The sequence below is a fragment of the Bufo gargarizans genome, chromosome 4, assembly GCF_014858855.1.
Source record: "Bufo gargarizans isolate SCDJY-AF-19 chromosome 4, ASM1485885v1, whole genome shotgun sequence".
Classification (NCBI taxonomy): domain Eukaryota; kingdom Metazoa; phylum Chordata; class Amphibia; order Anura; family Bufonidae; genus Bufo; species Bufo gargarizans.
In genome coordinates this window covers 211,982,782-211,998,701 of record NC_058083.1, presented here as the reverse complement: position 1 = coordinate 211,998,701, position 15,920 = coordinate 211,982,782, and the positions used below count along the sequence as shown (strand labels likewise).

General features: G+C 43.0%; 1 protein-coding gene across 2 annotated transcripts in view; it reads left to right on the top strand.

Annotated features, from left to right (window-relative positions):
* LOC122935810 (probable cation-transporting ATPase 13A5) overlaps positions 1–15,920 on the top strand; it is a 285,360-nt gene that overhangs the window by 225,974 nt on the left and 43,466 nt on the right. For both annotated transcript variants that reach the window (XM_044291709.1, XM_044291708.1), the window contains exons 28-29: positions 5,428–5,516; positions 9,652–9,732. In XM_044291709.1, coding sequence (XP_044147644.1) covers positions 5,428–5,516; positions 9,652–9,732 — 170 coding nt within the window. The remainder of the gene's footprint in view (positions 1–5,427; positions 5,517–9,651; positions 9,733–15,920) is intronic.

Below are 15,920 nucleotides of genomic sequence, written 5' to 3'. Positions count from 1 at the left end.
CGGACAGTCAGGACAGAAATAGCGGGTGTCACGCCTTATTCCACTCCTGCTACAGACACGACATCTTTTTCGGGGTGACTGTTGGGTTGAGGTACCAGGAACGACATTGGGGAAATGTCGCTCGTGTAGACGGCTAACTACACTGGTGGTTGGGGCCACGGAACCTCCTGGATACAGGAGGTTCTCGATGATCTCTTCCTGAAATTTGAGGAAGGATCCAGTTCTCCCAGCCTTACTGTAGAGAACAAAACTATTGTACAGAGCCAATTGAATTAAATATACAGACACCTTCTTATACCAGCGTCTGGTGCGTCGGGAAACTAAATACGGAGACAACATCTGGTCATTGAAGTCGACCCCTCCCATGTGGAGGTTATAGTCGTGGACTGAGAGGGGCTTTTCAATGACACGGGTTGCTCGCTCAATTTGTATTGTCGTGTCTGCGTGAATGGAGGAGAGCATGTAAACGTCACGCTTGTCTCTCCATTTCATGGCGAGCAGTTCTTCGTTACACAGTGCGGCCCTCTGCCCCCTTGCAAGACGGGTGGTAACGAGCCGTTGGGGGAAGCCCGCGCGACTAGTTCGCGCGGTACCACAGGCGCCAATCCGTTCTAGAAACAAATGCCTAAAGAGGGCCACACTTGCGTAAAAATTGTCCACATAAAGATGGTACCCCTTGCCGAATAAGGGTGACACCAAGTCCCAAACTGTCTTCCCACTGCTCCCCAGGTAGTCAGGGCAACCGACCGGCTCCAGGGTCTGATCTTTTCCCTCATAGACCCGAAATTTGTGGGTATAGCCTGTGGCCCTTTCACAGAGCTTATACAATTTGACCCCATACCGGGCGCGCTTGCTTGGGATGTATTGTTTGAAGCCAAGGCGCCCGGTAAAATGTATCAGGGACTCGTCTATGCAGATGTTTTGCTCTGGGGTATAAATATCTGCAAATTTCTGATTGAAATGGTCTATGAGGGGCCGAATTTTGTGGAGCCGGTCAAAAGCAGGGTGGCCCCTGGGACGGGAGGCGGTGTTGTCACTAAAGTGCAGGAACCGCAGGATGGCCTCAAAACGTGCCCTGGACATGGCAGCAGAGAACATGGGCATGTGATGAATCGGGTTCGTGGACCAATATGACCGCAATTCATGCTTTTTTGTCAGGCCCATGTTGAGGAGGAGGCCCAGAAAAGTTTTAAGTTCGGAAACTTGGACTGGTTTCCACCGGAAAGGCTGGGCATAAAAGCTTCCCGGGTTAGCGGTGATAAATTGTGTGGCATACCTGTTTGTTTCGGCCACAACTATGTCTAAAAGCTCCGCAGTCAAGAACAGCTCAAAAAATCCCAGGGCCGAACCGATCTGAGCCGTCTCAACCCGAACTCCAGACTGGGCAGTGAAAGGGAAAACTACAGGTGCGGCTGAAGTTGGGGACTGCCAATCAGGGTTTGCCAGCACCTCTGGGATTCTAGGGGCTCTACGGGCACGTCTTTGCGGTGGCTGCGACGGGGTCTGCACGTGCCACCGTACCAGCTTCAACTGCCCTTCTGGTGCTCGCTACTTCACCAGGTTGTACGGCAGTGCTGGTACTAGGTCCAGGGAGGGCTGGGCTGCTGGTGTATGCCTCACCACGTAATCCGACAGCACCAGCCCCACTCTGCTGCTCTTGAAGCGGATCCTGCGCAACCTGCGGTCTAGCGACACGGGGCCGGGTGCGCCTGGTGGTATCAGGGACCTCAGCCTCCTCGTCCGAACTTTGGGTCAGAGAGCCACTGCTTTCTACAGGTTCGTATTCTGACCCGCTGGATTCATCAGATGAGGGTTCCCACTCCTCATCCGACTGGGTCAGAAGCCTGTAGGCCTCTTCAGAAGAATACCCCCGTTAGACATGTGGGCAACTAAATTTAGGGGTATTCCCTGAGACTACCCAAGAAAAAAAAAGCAAGCCAGTCTTACAAAGGGGAGGCTAGCGAAGTACCGGAGGCCGCTGCGGTTGATAAAAAATATCAAAACAGATTTTTTTATCGCCGCAGTGCGTGTAAAGTGAATGTTCAGTGATCAAAAAAAAATTTTTTGCCTGATCGGGCAAACACTGCGTTTTGGGTGGAGGGCGAACTAAAGTGACACTAGTACTATTATAGATCTGACCGTGATCAGTTTTGATCACTTCCAGATACTATAAAAGTACAAATGCTGATTAGCGATACGCTAATCAGCGAATAACGGACTGCGGTGCGGTGGGCTGGGCGCTAACTGATCGCTAACTACCTAACCAAGGGACCTAAACTATACCTAAAACCTAACGGTCAATAACAGTGAAAAAAAAAAGTGACAGTTTGCACTGATCACTTTTTTCTTTTCACTTGTGATTGACAGGGGTGATCAAAGGGGTGATCAAAGGGTTAATTGGGGTTCAGGGGGGTGATCAGGGGCTATAGTGTAGTGTTTGGTGTACTCACTGTGAAGCCTGTTCCTCTGCTGGATCCAACCGACGAAAAGAACCAGCAGAGGAGCAGGCAGCCATATAACAGATCGTATTTACAAATATGATCTGCTATCTGGCACTTTGATTGGATTTTTTAAAAATCAGCAAACTGCCAGCCACGATCATTGGCTGGCAGGTTGCTGACGAAATACTTCTGTGCGAAATGCCGGCGCGAACTGCGCATGCGCGCGCGCATATTCGCGTCATCTCGCGTCTCGCGAGATGACGCGTATATGCGTGACTGTGCGCAGCGCTGCCACCTCCGGACCGCACATCTGCGTTAGGCGGTCCGGAGGTGGTTAAAGAGAATCTGTCAGAACCAAAACACCCCCCAAACTCGAGTAAATGGTGTATGTTGCTGAGTCCGACTATGTAATTTTAGTCTTCACACTCATTTGCATTCCAACTCTGTGCTCCAACAAATGAGCAGGAAAATGAATTGAGAGGACTCCGTGCTTAGGGACATAATGAAGAAGACTCAAAGAGGAGTCCTCGCAATGCATTGTATTACTCATTTATTGTATCACGGTGTCATAATGCAATTACGTAACCAGACCCGTCATCATTTACACTATACATGGCTTACTCTAGTTTGGGATGTATTTTGGGGCTGAGAAATTTCCTGGCAGCTGTACCATCACAGTGACTGGTGCTGAAAAATAGAGTAATCTAGTAGAGTCTAGTAGAACGTTATGCCACTTGTTAGCTAACTTTACTCCAAAAAAATTAGCCAAAAGTTTGATACATTTTTTTGGCACAGGTCACCAAGTAAGTCATGCCCTTTCTGTGAGACCACACCCTTTTTTCTAAGCCATGCCCCCTTGTTGGGTGAGTGGTAGAAACATTAGAACGTACTTAAAATTAGATAAAAATTGTGGCACAAAGCATGCCAGTTTATTGTCTTATTTTGATTATTAAATCTCCCCATTGTGCATTGGAATGCTTTGTTAGCCACAACATCCGGAGTGACGATCAGCAGGTGGCAGTGACTGTGAATTATTGCCATATTGACATAGTAACATAGTATATAAGACCGAAAAAAGACATTTGTCCATTCAGTTTGGCCTGTTATCCTACAAGTTGATCCAGAGGAAGGCAAAAAAAAGACTGTGAGGTAGAAGCCAATTTTCCTTAATTAAAGGGAACCTGTCACCCAAAAATCGCCTATTAAGCTGTTTACAGTACCTTATAGTGCTGTATAGTCGTTTCCTGATGCACTTTTTGTTAGTTTTGCAGCATGTATGCTCAGTCAGAAATCGATGTTATATTCAGCTGCTGCCCCGTGCTTCAAGTCAGGCTTGAAGTCACGGGGGCAGCGGCCTCGGCGTCTTACATGGCCCTCTCCCCGCCCCCTGCCTCTGTGACTGACAGCCGAAATCCGATTCCGGGACCGCGCTCAACGGCCGCATGCGCAGTAAAGGGCGGCAGGAGCGCGGTCCCGGCTGCCGCGCGTACTACGCGCCGTCTTACTTTCGCCGCACTGCGCATGCGCCCGACATCCTGTATCAAACGCGCCCGCGCCCAGATGCCCGGGGCAGCAGCTGAATATAACATCGATTTCTGACTGAGCATACATGCTGCAAAACTAACAAAAAGTGCATCAGGAAACGACTATACAGCACTATAAGGTACTGTAAACAGCTTAATAGGCGATTTTTGGGTGACAGGTTCCCTTTAAGGGGGACAAAAAAAATTCTTTCCCGACTTCATTCAGGCTCCATCAGATAACTCCCTGGATCAACGAACCCTCTGGTAGCTATAGTCTGTAATATTATTACACTCCAGAAATACATCCAGGCCTCTCTTGAATTCCTTTATTGTACTCACCATCACCACCTCCTCAGGCAGAGAGTTCCATAGTCTCACTGCTTTTACCGTAGAGAATCCTCTTCTATGTTTGTGTACAAACCTTCTTTCCTCCAGGCGCAGAGGGTGTCCCCTCGTCACAGTCCTGGGGATAAATTGATGATAGGATAGATCGCTGTACTGAACCCTGATATATTTATACATAGTAATTAGATCTCCCCTCAGTTGTCATTTTTCTAAAGTGAATAACCCTAATGTTGATAATCTTTCAGGGTACTGTAGTTCCTTTATCCCCATAATTATTGCAGTTCAAGTTCTCATTGTCTGAAGCTCCTTCTACTTCAAGCCCAGAAAGGATACCTGTTTTGTCTTCATCCTATCTCCTGTTCAAAAAGAAGCAGACTTGGCCTGTTCTATACATTTTTAGGAAGTCTGTGCTGTGATGGCTAGCCTCCGGCACTCCAGCTGTGATAAAACTTTGGTTCCCAAGATGTACACTTGCTTGGCTGTGCTCAGAACTCCAAAGAAATGAGTAGAGCATATTGGGAGCCATAGTTTCACCACAGCTGGAGTACCAGAGGTTAGCCATCACTGGCCTAGTGGTTTTGGTTGTTTCCAAAGTAAGTGCTGAAATGGTATAGGCCATTGGTACATGGTACAGACCATTGCACTCTATATTTAAAGAATAACTAAAACTTTTGATATTACCTAATGACATATCACATATTTTGATTGGTGGGGGTTTGAGTGTGAAAATCCCTACTGATAGCTGTAATGAAGAGTTTCTGAGCACTATCAAGATGGCTTCATAGACTTTCTGCTGAGAACATCTTCATCAGTGAGGTGAGTGTTCTAAGCTGAGAACTTCCAACTGTTTGTTACAGCGATTGTGAGGTTTTTGGCACTCAAACCTCCACCAATCAATACATCTGGTACGTCACTATGAGATATGAAATGTATTTGCAATGCGCAGTGTTTCCTTTAACCTCAGAGTCAGTATTTTTAATAGCACCACGTTGGAGAATACAGCACTCTCTCCTAATAGGCTCTTTTGCAATAGTGTATAAACTGTTCCAAAATATGTTTTGGCGGGTAAGAGAAATATTAGTGTATAACAGATGTTTTTTTGGGTTTTATTTCTGCAGATATATTTTGCACACTCGTTTTAGTCCAACTGGCTGCCTTTTTATTCATGCTGTTTGCTGATTTTGAATCTGTTTATTATACCATGGAGGTATGTATGAATGATAACTGAACCAGTTGACTTGTTCTATTAATGTACAGTATCATATACTTACTTATTATGGTTTGAAATAGACCCATCCAGTTGAGCCAGGGAAGTAGAAAGGATGTGGATTAAAGGCAGTAGGAGTGGTATTATAAATATTATTGTATTTTAACAATAATATACAGTCAGGTCCATAAATATTGGGACATCAACACAATTCTAAAATGTTTGGCTCTATACGTCACAATGGATTTTAAATGAAACAAACAAGATGTGCTTTAACTGCAGACTGTCAGCTTTAATTTGAGGGTATTTACATCCAAATCAGGAATTACAACCGTTTGTATATGTGCCTCCCACTTGTTAAGGAACCAAAAGTAATGGGAGAATTGGCTTCTCAGCTGTTCTATGGCCAGGTGTGTGTTATTCTCTCATTATCCCAATTACAATGAGCAGATAAAAAGTCCAGAGTTCATTTCAAGTGTGCTATTTGCATTTGGAATGAGATCCAAAGAGCTGTCACTATCAGTGAAGCAAGCCATCATTGGGCTGAAAAAACAAAACAAACCCATCAGAGAGATAGAAAAAACATTAAGCATGGCCAAAACAACTGTTTGGAACATTCTTAAAAAGAAGGAACGCACCAGTGAGCTCAGCAACACCAAAAGACCCAGAAGACCACGGAAAAGAACTGTGGTGGATGACCGAAGAATTCTTTCCCTGATCAAGAAAACACCCTTCACAACAGTTGGCCAGATCAAGAACACTCTTCAGGAGGTAGGTGTATGTGTGTCAAAGTCAACAATGAAGAGAAGACTTCACCAGAGTGAATACAGAGGGTTCACCACAAGATGTAAACCATTGGTGAGCCTCAAAGAAAGGAAGGTCAGATTAGAGTTTGCCAAACAACATCTAAAAAAGCCTTCACAGTTCTGGAACAACATCCTATGGACAGATGAGACCAAGATCTACTTGTAGTAGAGTGATGGGAAGAGAAGAGTATGGGGAAGGAAAGGAACTGCTCATGATCCTAACCATACCACCTCATCAGTGAATCATGGTGGTGGTAGTGTCATGGCGTGGGCATGTATGGCTGCCAATGGAACTGGTTCTCTTGTATTTATTCATGATGTGACTGCTGACAAAAGCAGCAGGATGAATTCTTAAGTGTTTCAGCCAATATTATCTGCTCATATTCAGCCAAATGCTTCAGAACTCATTGGACGGTGCTTCACAGTGCAGATGGACAATGACCGAAAGCATACTGCAAAAGCAACTAAAGATTTTTTAAGTGGAAAGAAGTGGAATGTTATGCAAAGGCCAAGTCAATCACCTGACCTGAATCCAATTGAGCATGCATTTCACATGCTGAAGACAAAACTGAAGGGAAAATGCCCTAAGAACAAGCAGGAACTGAAGACTGTTGCAGTAGAGGCCTGGCGGAGCATCACCAGGGATGAAACCCAGCGTCTGGTGATGTCTATGCGTTCCAGACTTGAGGCTGTAATTGACTGCAAAGGATTTGCAACCAAGTATTAAAAAGTGAAAGTTTGATTTATGATTATTATTCTATCCCATTACTTTTGGTCCCTTAACAAGTGGGAAGCACATATGCAAACTGTTGTAATTCCTACACCGTTCACCTGATTTGGATGTAAATGCCCTCAATCTAAAGCTGACAGTCTGCAGTTAAAGCACATCTTGTACGTTTAATTTCAAATCCATTGTGGTGGTGTATAGAGCCAAAAATGTTAGAATTGTGTTGATGTCCCAATATTTATGGACCTGACTGTATATGTGTCCAGTTCATGCTAAACAGTACATTTACGAGGCCCAGTCACTTGTTTATTGTATTGTACATTTTATACACTGTGACAAATTTCTAACCACATTGTATATGATTTGGATTGTGTATCATTGAATGCTGATATTAAAAAGATACCAGATCTTTCAAGATATGCAATTAAACTTTAGCAACATAGAAACACAACTTGTAAGGTTCAACAACTGCATATAGTACAAACATCATGTTCTTTTTAATTTTACTGCAGAGTTAATTCTTAGAAAGCATAGATTTCTTGTGAGTTAGAAGCCGAGTTTCCTCATTTTAGGGGAAAAATCTTTCTCAGCTCCTAATCTGGAAACTCCCTGGACCCCTCGCCAGAATTCTAGTAACTATAACCTGCAATATCATCACACTCCATAAAGAAATCAAGGCCCCTCTTGAAGTCTTTTAGTGAGTTCATCACAACCTCTTCTGGAAGGGAGGTTCCATAGCCTCTTTAATCATACAGTAAAGAATCCTATGTTAATGTAAAAACCTTCTTTCCTCTATATGCAGAGGATGTCCCCTCGTCACAGTCCAAGTCCTGCTTATAAATAGATGATGGGAGAGATCTCTGCACTGAGATTTGATATATTTATACATAATTATTAAATCTCCCCTCAGCAGTTTTTCTCTTAACTAAATAACCTAAGTTTACAATCTTTCTGAGTACTGTAGTCCACCTATTCCATATATTACTTTATTTGCCTGAATCTGCTTAAGCTCTATTTTCTTGCTTGTACATTGGTGCCCAAAATAGTACAGAATATGCAATCCAATTCGGACTGACTAGTGAAGTGCTATGTTCTAGTCATGTGCAACTGTGCTTATTTTTTCGCACCTCAAGATCTTATTAGTTTTGGTTGAAACTGTCTGATTCTGGCTGTTACCAATGAAAGAGTGTTCTGGTTTGAAAGTTTCAATTTATTGTTTAGAGAATAGGAAGTCATACAATGTTCTAATATACAAGTATTTAACATTTTGCTTGCAGACTTTTATTATATCTGCACATTAGCATTCTTTAAATAAATAAAATGTTATGGCCCATTTAAATACTCTGTATTGCATCCATAGAAGGTTTCAATTAGAATAAATATGGCAACAGTCATGTGACCTTCACATATGTCATTTGACCTCTGGCATTCAGTTAATTGCCCAAGTGAACAGTAGTTTACTGATGAACACAATATATACAGTATATGATATTATTTGTGCATCATGTCTTTCAGAGTCTGAGAAGAATCTCTCACATTGTTCTCGCTGTATCTACTTTGTATTGTGTTTTTCTTCCACTTAACTTCATTAACAACATGACAACATCACCTAGAGACAGGGAGCCATTTCACAACTCACATAAAGAGAGGCAGCCATAAAAGTTATTGTAATAACCACAATAAAAACATAATTTCACCTCTAGTCCTATTCCCTTGTGACATGTATGTCATTTAACACTATTGCTTACTGAATGTCATGGGGCACATGATATGAAGGGTGTCACATGAATGATGCCGTGATTCTAGTGTTGAGGGAAGTGAGCTTCGGATCATAGATCTGAAGTCGTTTCGGTCAAAACTTTGTTTGAATACTGTATGGAGATCGGTCTCCGTACAGCATTCAACTGTATGGGCTCTGCCAAAGTGAAACGGTTCTCTCCAAAGTTGTATAAGACTTTATTGAATAACTTTGGACATAGATTATTCAGCTGGAAAACAATTTTAAAACTGGCATCCGAAGTTGGCTTCCGTACCCAGATACCAATAGGAACCAAAGCAGACTTCGGATCCCATTTTTAAAATTGTTTTGAAGTTGAAAAATCAAAGTCTGAAGTTATTCACCAAAGTCTCGTGAGACTTGGAGATAACAAATTTTACTTCTGCTGAGCCCTTACATTTGAATGCTGTACGGAGACAGACCCAAATGAAGTTTGACCAAAGCGACTTCAGATCTATGATTCAAAGCTTAATTCGCTCAACACTTCATGATTCAGTTAGGCTATGGATGCATTACACAACTGATTGGCACCCTACAATTTCACCAGAGGAAGAGGGCCATTAAATGTTAGAAGAAGCCCCATCATTTTCATGAAATACTCAGATGCTGCAGTCTCTGACCTTGGCTACTGAGGAGTTAAATGACCGGGATTGGAGTTATATCTGATCCTGGTTTACTGCTGTCATTATTCTGTAAATGTATGGCAAACGTATCTAAGGCAATAAATATATTTATTTTCAATTACTAAGCATAGAGAAGGGCTGAGAATATTATATATCATTCAACATTGTTCACTAGATCACTGCATTTTATCTCCTCTTCTAGCTTGTCTGCACACCCTATTACTGGAGATTTGAAACATTAGGAATGCTTATCATACTTTTTGTTGCTTCTTACAGTGTAGAGGTAAGTCATTTTTCATCACTGTAATCTCTTGCATAAAAACCTAAATGATTTTAAAAAGGTATCTATCAATTAAATTAAATGACCTACTGGGCTGCACTAAGGAGTGAAGGCCTGAAACAAAATTTAAAAGGACCATAAATTCAGAAAGTTGGCCCTGCCAAAGGATTGCTATGTGGCTTAGTATTTTCTCGTTACTCACCAGGCAGTTTATATATACTGTACACTGTCTATCTCTAGAGCCCCAAGGAAAACAAGAATCTTCTAAAGCTCAGTATAGCAACCTCCAGCACTCCAGCTGCTGTGAAGCCACAACTCACAGCTTGCACAATTCTTCTGCTATTTTTGTAACTTTCATTGAAGTGAAAGGGAGGATTCTGGGGGTTGTAGTTTCAGAACAGCTGGAATGTCGGAGGTTGCTAATCCTTGTTCTAATGGATCTTCAGTAAATATATACAGTCAAGTCACACTATTATGACCACCAGCTAATATCCAGAGTAACTGCACAGACAGCAGCTAGGTTGCAGGTATCAGGAGCTATATTGACTCCCACAGCTGCCGGGGAGGAGGTTCCATAGAGCGAACGTGATGATCAAGGTGGTCCTACAGATTCTCAATAGGGTTCATGTCTGGGGAATTTTGGGGCCAGGGTAGTACTTAAAAGTCTTGTCATACTCAGACATTTCTAGCCATGTGACGTTGCATTATCGTATTAGAATATCCCATTTGTCCCAGGGAATACAATCAGCAGGTGATAAGTGTAAGGATGGATTCATACCCAAACTGATTGACACTGCCTTCCACATGGATGAGTGGGCCCAGAGAATGCTACAAAAACATTCCCATACAGACCATAATGCTGCCACTACCAACTTTCACCATGGCAGCATTCGAACAGTTCACAAACTGTACAGTTTCAAAAATACTGCCACGCCAAAGCCAATAATGATCCCTTTTTGCAACTGATAAATTGCCCCTTTTACCCATGACTGCAACAAAGGATGTGTATTCAGACAGCCTATTACCTTATACACCCACTAAGCCAGCTCTCCACACGTGGATTCCTTCATGAGCTATGCTCTGCTGATGTCGGAAGTAGGAATTGGTCACAATAATGTGACTTAATTGTGGCATATGTCCAAGAAGAGTTGTAGATGCATACAGTATGTGTGGTTCTCTATTTTGATGTGGCTTAAAGGGGTTCTGCACTTTCATTTAACTAATGATCTATCCTCGTTACGACTAGTATCAACTAGCGTGGGCAGAGCTAAGCTCCATTCAAGTGAACAGAGCTTAGCCCCGCCCACGCTAGTTGATACTAGTTGTGACGTCAGTGGGCCGGCGCTAAACAGTGAGAAGGCCGCGGAGCTTTCTGGGGCTCCGTTCCGTGCCTCTGCACCGCAAAAAGATAGAATATGCTTTTTGCGGAACAGAGGGATTGCGGATCCAGTCAAGTGAATGGGTCCACGATCCCCATGCGACTGGGCCACGGTCGGTGCTCGTGGATTGTGGACCACAACTTGCGGTCCACAGCATGGGCACAGGCTTCACACGGTCGTGTAAATAAGCCCTTAACAAGACTTTTCCACTGATGGTGGGGGTCAGACACCTGGGCCCCCCTACGATCAGCTGTTTGAGAAGGCATCGGCACTCACAGTAGCCCATGGCCTTCTCTCAGTTTAGGCAATGTGACTAGTGTTGAGCGAATCACAGTTAACAAAGTGGACTTCAATTAGAATTTTAGGAAAAATTTGATTTGCCTCAAAGCCGAATTTCCTCGTACTTCATGGTAACGGATTTATTTTCCCTGAAATGGCAGTAAAAAAATAAAATAAAATCAAACTTGTCTGATCCATTTGAACGCAAAGAGGCTGCTGGGGCCATCTTACTTGAAAATCCAGTGCAAAATCTCATACACTGTGACATATGACATCACCACAACTGCTGTTGTGATGACATCATTACACGCTGGATCTTTAAGCAAGATGGCAGCAACACCCTCTTCGCAATCAAATGGATGAGCTAAGTACAATTTAATATATATATATATATATATATATATATATATTTATTTATTTATTTTTTCATGAGCAACCTTTAAAATGCTTTAATATTGATCCCAGATGCCGTGATCAGCGATGAAAGCGACACCTGAGGAGTTGGTTCAATGATGGGTGTGGTGCAAAGTAATTAATCACAAAACAATTTTTTTTGTAAAATTTGGAGAAGCAGAATATATCAAATTTTTAAGAACTTCGCTTATCTCTAAAAGTGATGTCACATACATCGGACACATAGCCTAAGCACATCTCAGCTCCACTGAAACGAATGGGGCCGAGTTGCGATATCCAGCATAGCTATTATCAACAGAGTTGTTCTTAGCAACCAGAGAGAAGACGGCGGCACTACTGAGATCATCTGTGCCTCCTCAAACAGCTGATTGGTGGGGGTCCTGGGTGTTGGATGCACGCTGATCAGATATGTTGTTGACCTATTCAGAGGATAGAATATCAGTAGAAAAGTCTCAGAAAAAACCTTTTAATCATAGATAAGTGCAATGGGTTACAAACCTTCACAAGGACACACCTCTCAATCACTGAGTAAAACACAGAAAGGTGTGCAAATACTATATATAACAACATAACAGTATATATGTGCTAAAAAAATTGTAATTAGAGAAGAGCGAATTTCATTTTTTTAAATTTGTTCACACTTTGTTTGTTGGTAAAAGGTGAATTGCGTTATGGATGCTGTTACCACGGACCATAACACAATTCTATGATGGAATACATAACAGAATACTTTTAGAGGCATTCCGTTATTAATTCCGTCAAAATAGAAGTCTATGGGCTGCAAAATGGATCCATACCGTTTCCGTTATGCCATATCCTAACCCCCGTAGGTTTTTTTATATTATAACAAAAACCAAATGGCATTGTTTTCCTTCTAAGTTCTAGAGTTTTGTTTGGCTGTTAACCCTTGCTTTTTGAAAAAATTGATAAAAATGTTAATTATGCCCAAAAAGTGAAATTTTTGTGTAACACCTAAAGGGTTAACAAAGTTTGTAAAATCAGTTTTGAATACCTTGAGGGGTGTAGTTTCTAAAATGGGGCCATTTATGGGTGGTTTCTATTATTTAACCACTTCAGCCCCGCTAGCTGAAACCCCCTTCATGACCAGAGCACTTTTTACACTTCTGCACTACACTATTTTCACCGTTTATCGCTCGGTCATGCAACTTACCACCCAAATGAATTTTACCTCCTTTTCTTCTCACTAATAGAGCTTTCATTTGGTGGTATTTTATTGCTGCTGACATTTTTACTTTTTTTGTTATTAATCGAAATGTAACAATTTTTTTGCAAAAAAATGACATTTTTCACTTTCAGCTGTAAAATTTTGCAAAAAAAACGACATCCATATATAAATTTTTCGCTAAATTTATAGTTCTACATGTCTTTGATAAAAAAAAAATGTTTGGGCAAAAAAAAATGGTTTGGGTAAAAGTTATAGCGTTTACAAACTATGGTACAAAAATGTGAATTTCCGCTTTTTGAAGCAGCTCTGACTTTCTGAGCACCTGTCATGATTCCTGAGGTTCTACAATGCCCAAACAGTAGAAAACCCCCACAAATGACCCCATTTCGGAAAGTAGACACCCTAAGGTATTCGCTGATGGGCATAGTGAGTTCATAGAACTTTTTATTTTTTGTCACAAGTTAGCGGAAAATGATGATGATTTTTTATTTTTATTTTTTTCTTACAAAGTCTCATATTCCACTAACTTGCGACAAAAAAAAAAAATTCTAGGAACTCGCCGTGCCCCTCACGGAATACCTTGGGGTGTCTTCTTTCCAAAATGGGGTCACTTGTGGCGTAGTTATACTGCCCTGGCAATTTAGGGGCCCAAATGTGTAAGAAGTAGCTTGCAATCAAAATGTGTAAAAAATGGCCTGTGAAATCCGAAAGGTGCACTTTGGAATATGTGCCCCTTTTCCCACCTTGGCTGCAAAAAAGTGTCACACATCTGGTATCGCCGTACTCAGGAGAAGTTGGGGAATGTGTTTTGGGGTGTAATTTTACATATACCCATGCTGGGTGAGAGAAATATCTTGACAAAAGATAACTTTTCCCATTTTTTTATACAAAGTTGGCATTTGACCAAGATATTTATCTCACCCAGCATGGGTATATGTAAAATGACACCACAAAACACATTCCCCAACTTCTCCTGAGTACGGCGATACCACATGTGTGACACTTTTTTGCAGCCTAGATGCGCAAAGGTGCCCAAATTCCTTTTAGGAGGGCATTTTTAGACATTTGGATCCCAGACTTCTTCTCACACTTTCGGGCACCTAAAAAGCCAGGGCAGTATAAATACCCCATATGTGATCCCACTTTGGAAAGAAGTCACCCCGAGGTATTCAATGAGGGGCCTGGCGAGTTCATAGAATTTTATTTTTTTTTGCATAAGTTAGCGGATATTGATCTTTTTTGTTTTTTTCTCACAAAGTCTCACTTTCCGCTAACTTAGGACAAAAATTTCAATCTTTCATGGACTCAATATGCCCCTCACGGAATACCTTGGGGTGTCTTCTTTCCGAAATGGGGTCACATGTTGGGTATTTATACTGCCCTGGCTTTTTAGGGGCCCTAAAGCGTGAGAAGAAGTCTGGAATATAAATGTCTAAAAATGTTTACGCATTTGGATTCCGTGAGGGGTATGGCGAGTTCATGTGAGATTTTATTTTTTGACACAAGTTAGTGGAATATGAGACTTAGTAAGAAAAAACAAAACAAAAACAAACAAAAAATTTCCGCTAACTTGGGCCAAAAAAATGTCTGAATGGAGCCTTACAGGGGGGGGTGATCAATGACAGGGGGGTGATCAATGACAGGGGGGTGATCACCCATATAGACTCCCGGATCACCCCCCTGTCATTGATCACCCCACTGGTAAGGCTCCATTCAGACGTCCGTATGACTTTTACGGATCCATGGATCGGATCCGCAAAACACATGCGGACGTCTGAATGGAGCCTTACAGGGGGGTGATCAATGACAAGGGGGTGATCACCCATATAGACTCCCTGATCACCCCCTGTCATTGATCACCCCCCTGTAAGGCTCCATTCAGACGTCCGTATGATTTTTACGGATACATGGATCGGATCCGCAAAACACATGCGGACGTCTGAATGGAGCCTTACAGGGGGGTTATCAATGACAGGGGGTGATCAGGATGATTACCCCCCTGTCACTGATCACCCCCGCTGTAAGGCTCCATTCAGACGTCCGTATGATTTTTACGGATCCATGGATACATGGATCGGATCCGCAAAACACATGCGGACGTCTGAATGGAGCCTTACAGGGGGGTAATCAATGACAGGCGGGTGATCAATGACAGGGGGTGATCAGGGAGTGTATATGGGTGATCACCTGCCTGTCATTGATCACCCCCCTGTAAGGCTCCATTCAGACGTCCGCATGTGTTTTGCGGATCCGATCCATGTATCCATGGATCCGTAAAAATCATGCGGACGTCTGAATGGAGCCTTACAGGGGGGTGATCAATGACAGGGGGTGATCAGGGAGTGTATAGGGGTGATCACCCGCCTGTCATTGATCACCCCCCTGTAAGGCTCCATTCAGACGTCCGCATGTGTTTTGCGGATCCGATCCATGTATCCGTGGATCCGTAAAAATCATACGGACGTCTGAACGGAGCCTGACAGGGGGGTGATCAATGACAGGGGGTGATCAATGACAGGGGGGTGATCAGGGAGTTTATATGGGGTGATCATGGGTGATCAGGGGTTCATAAAGGGTTAATAAGTGACGGGGGGGTGTAGTGTAGTGTAGTGTTTGGGTGCGACTTTACTGACCTACCTGTGTCCTCTGGTGGTCGATCCTAACAAAAGGGACCACCAGAGGACCAGGTAGCAGGTATATTAGACGCTGTTATCAAAACAGCGTCTAATATACCTGTTAGGGGTTAAAAAAATCAGATCTCCAGCCTGCCAGCGAGCGATCGCCGCTGGCAGGCTGGAGATCCACTCGCTTATTTTCCGTTCCTGTGAGCGCGCGCGCCTGTGTGCGCGCGTTCACAGGAAATCCCGGCCCTCGCGAGATGACGCGTATATGCGTCGCTGAGCGCAGGGCTGCCGCCTCCGGACCGCACATCT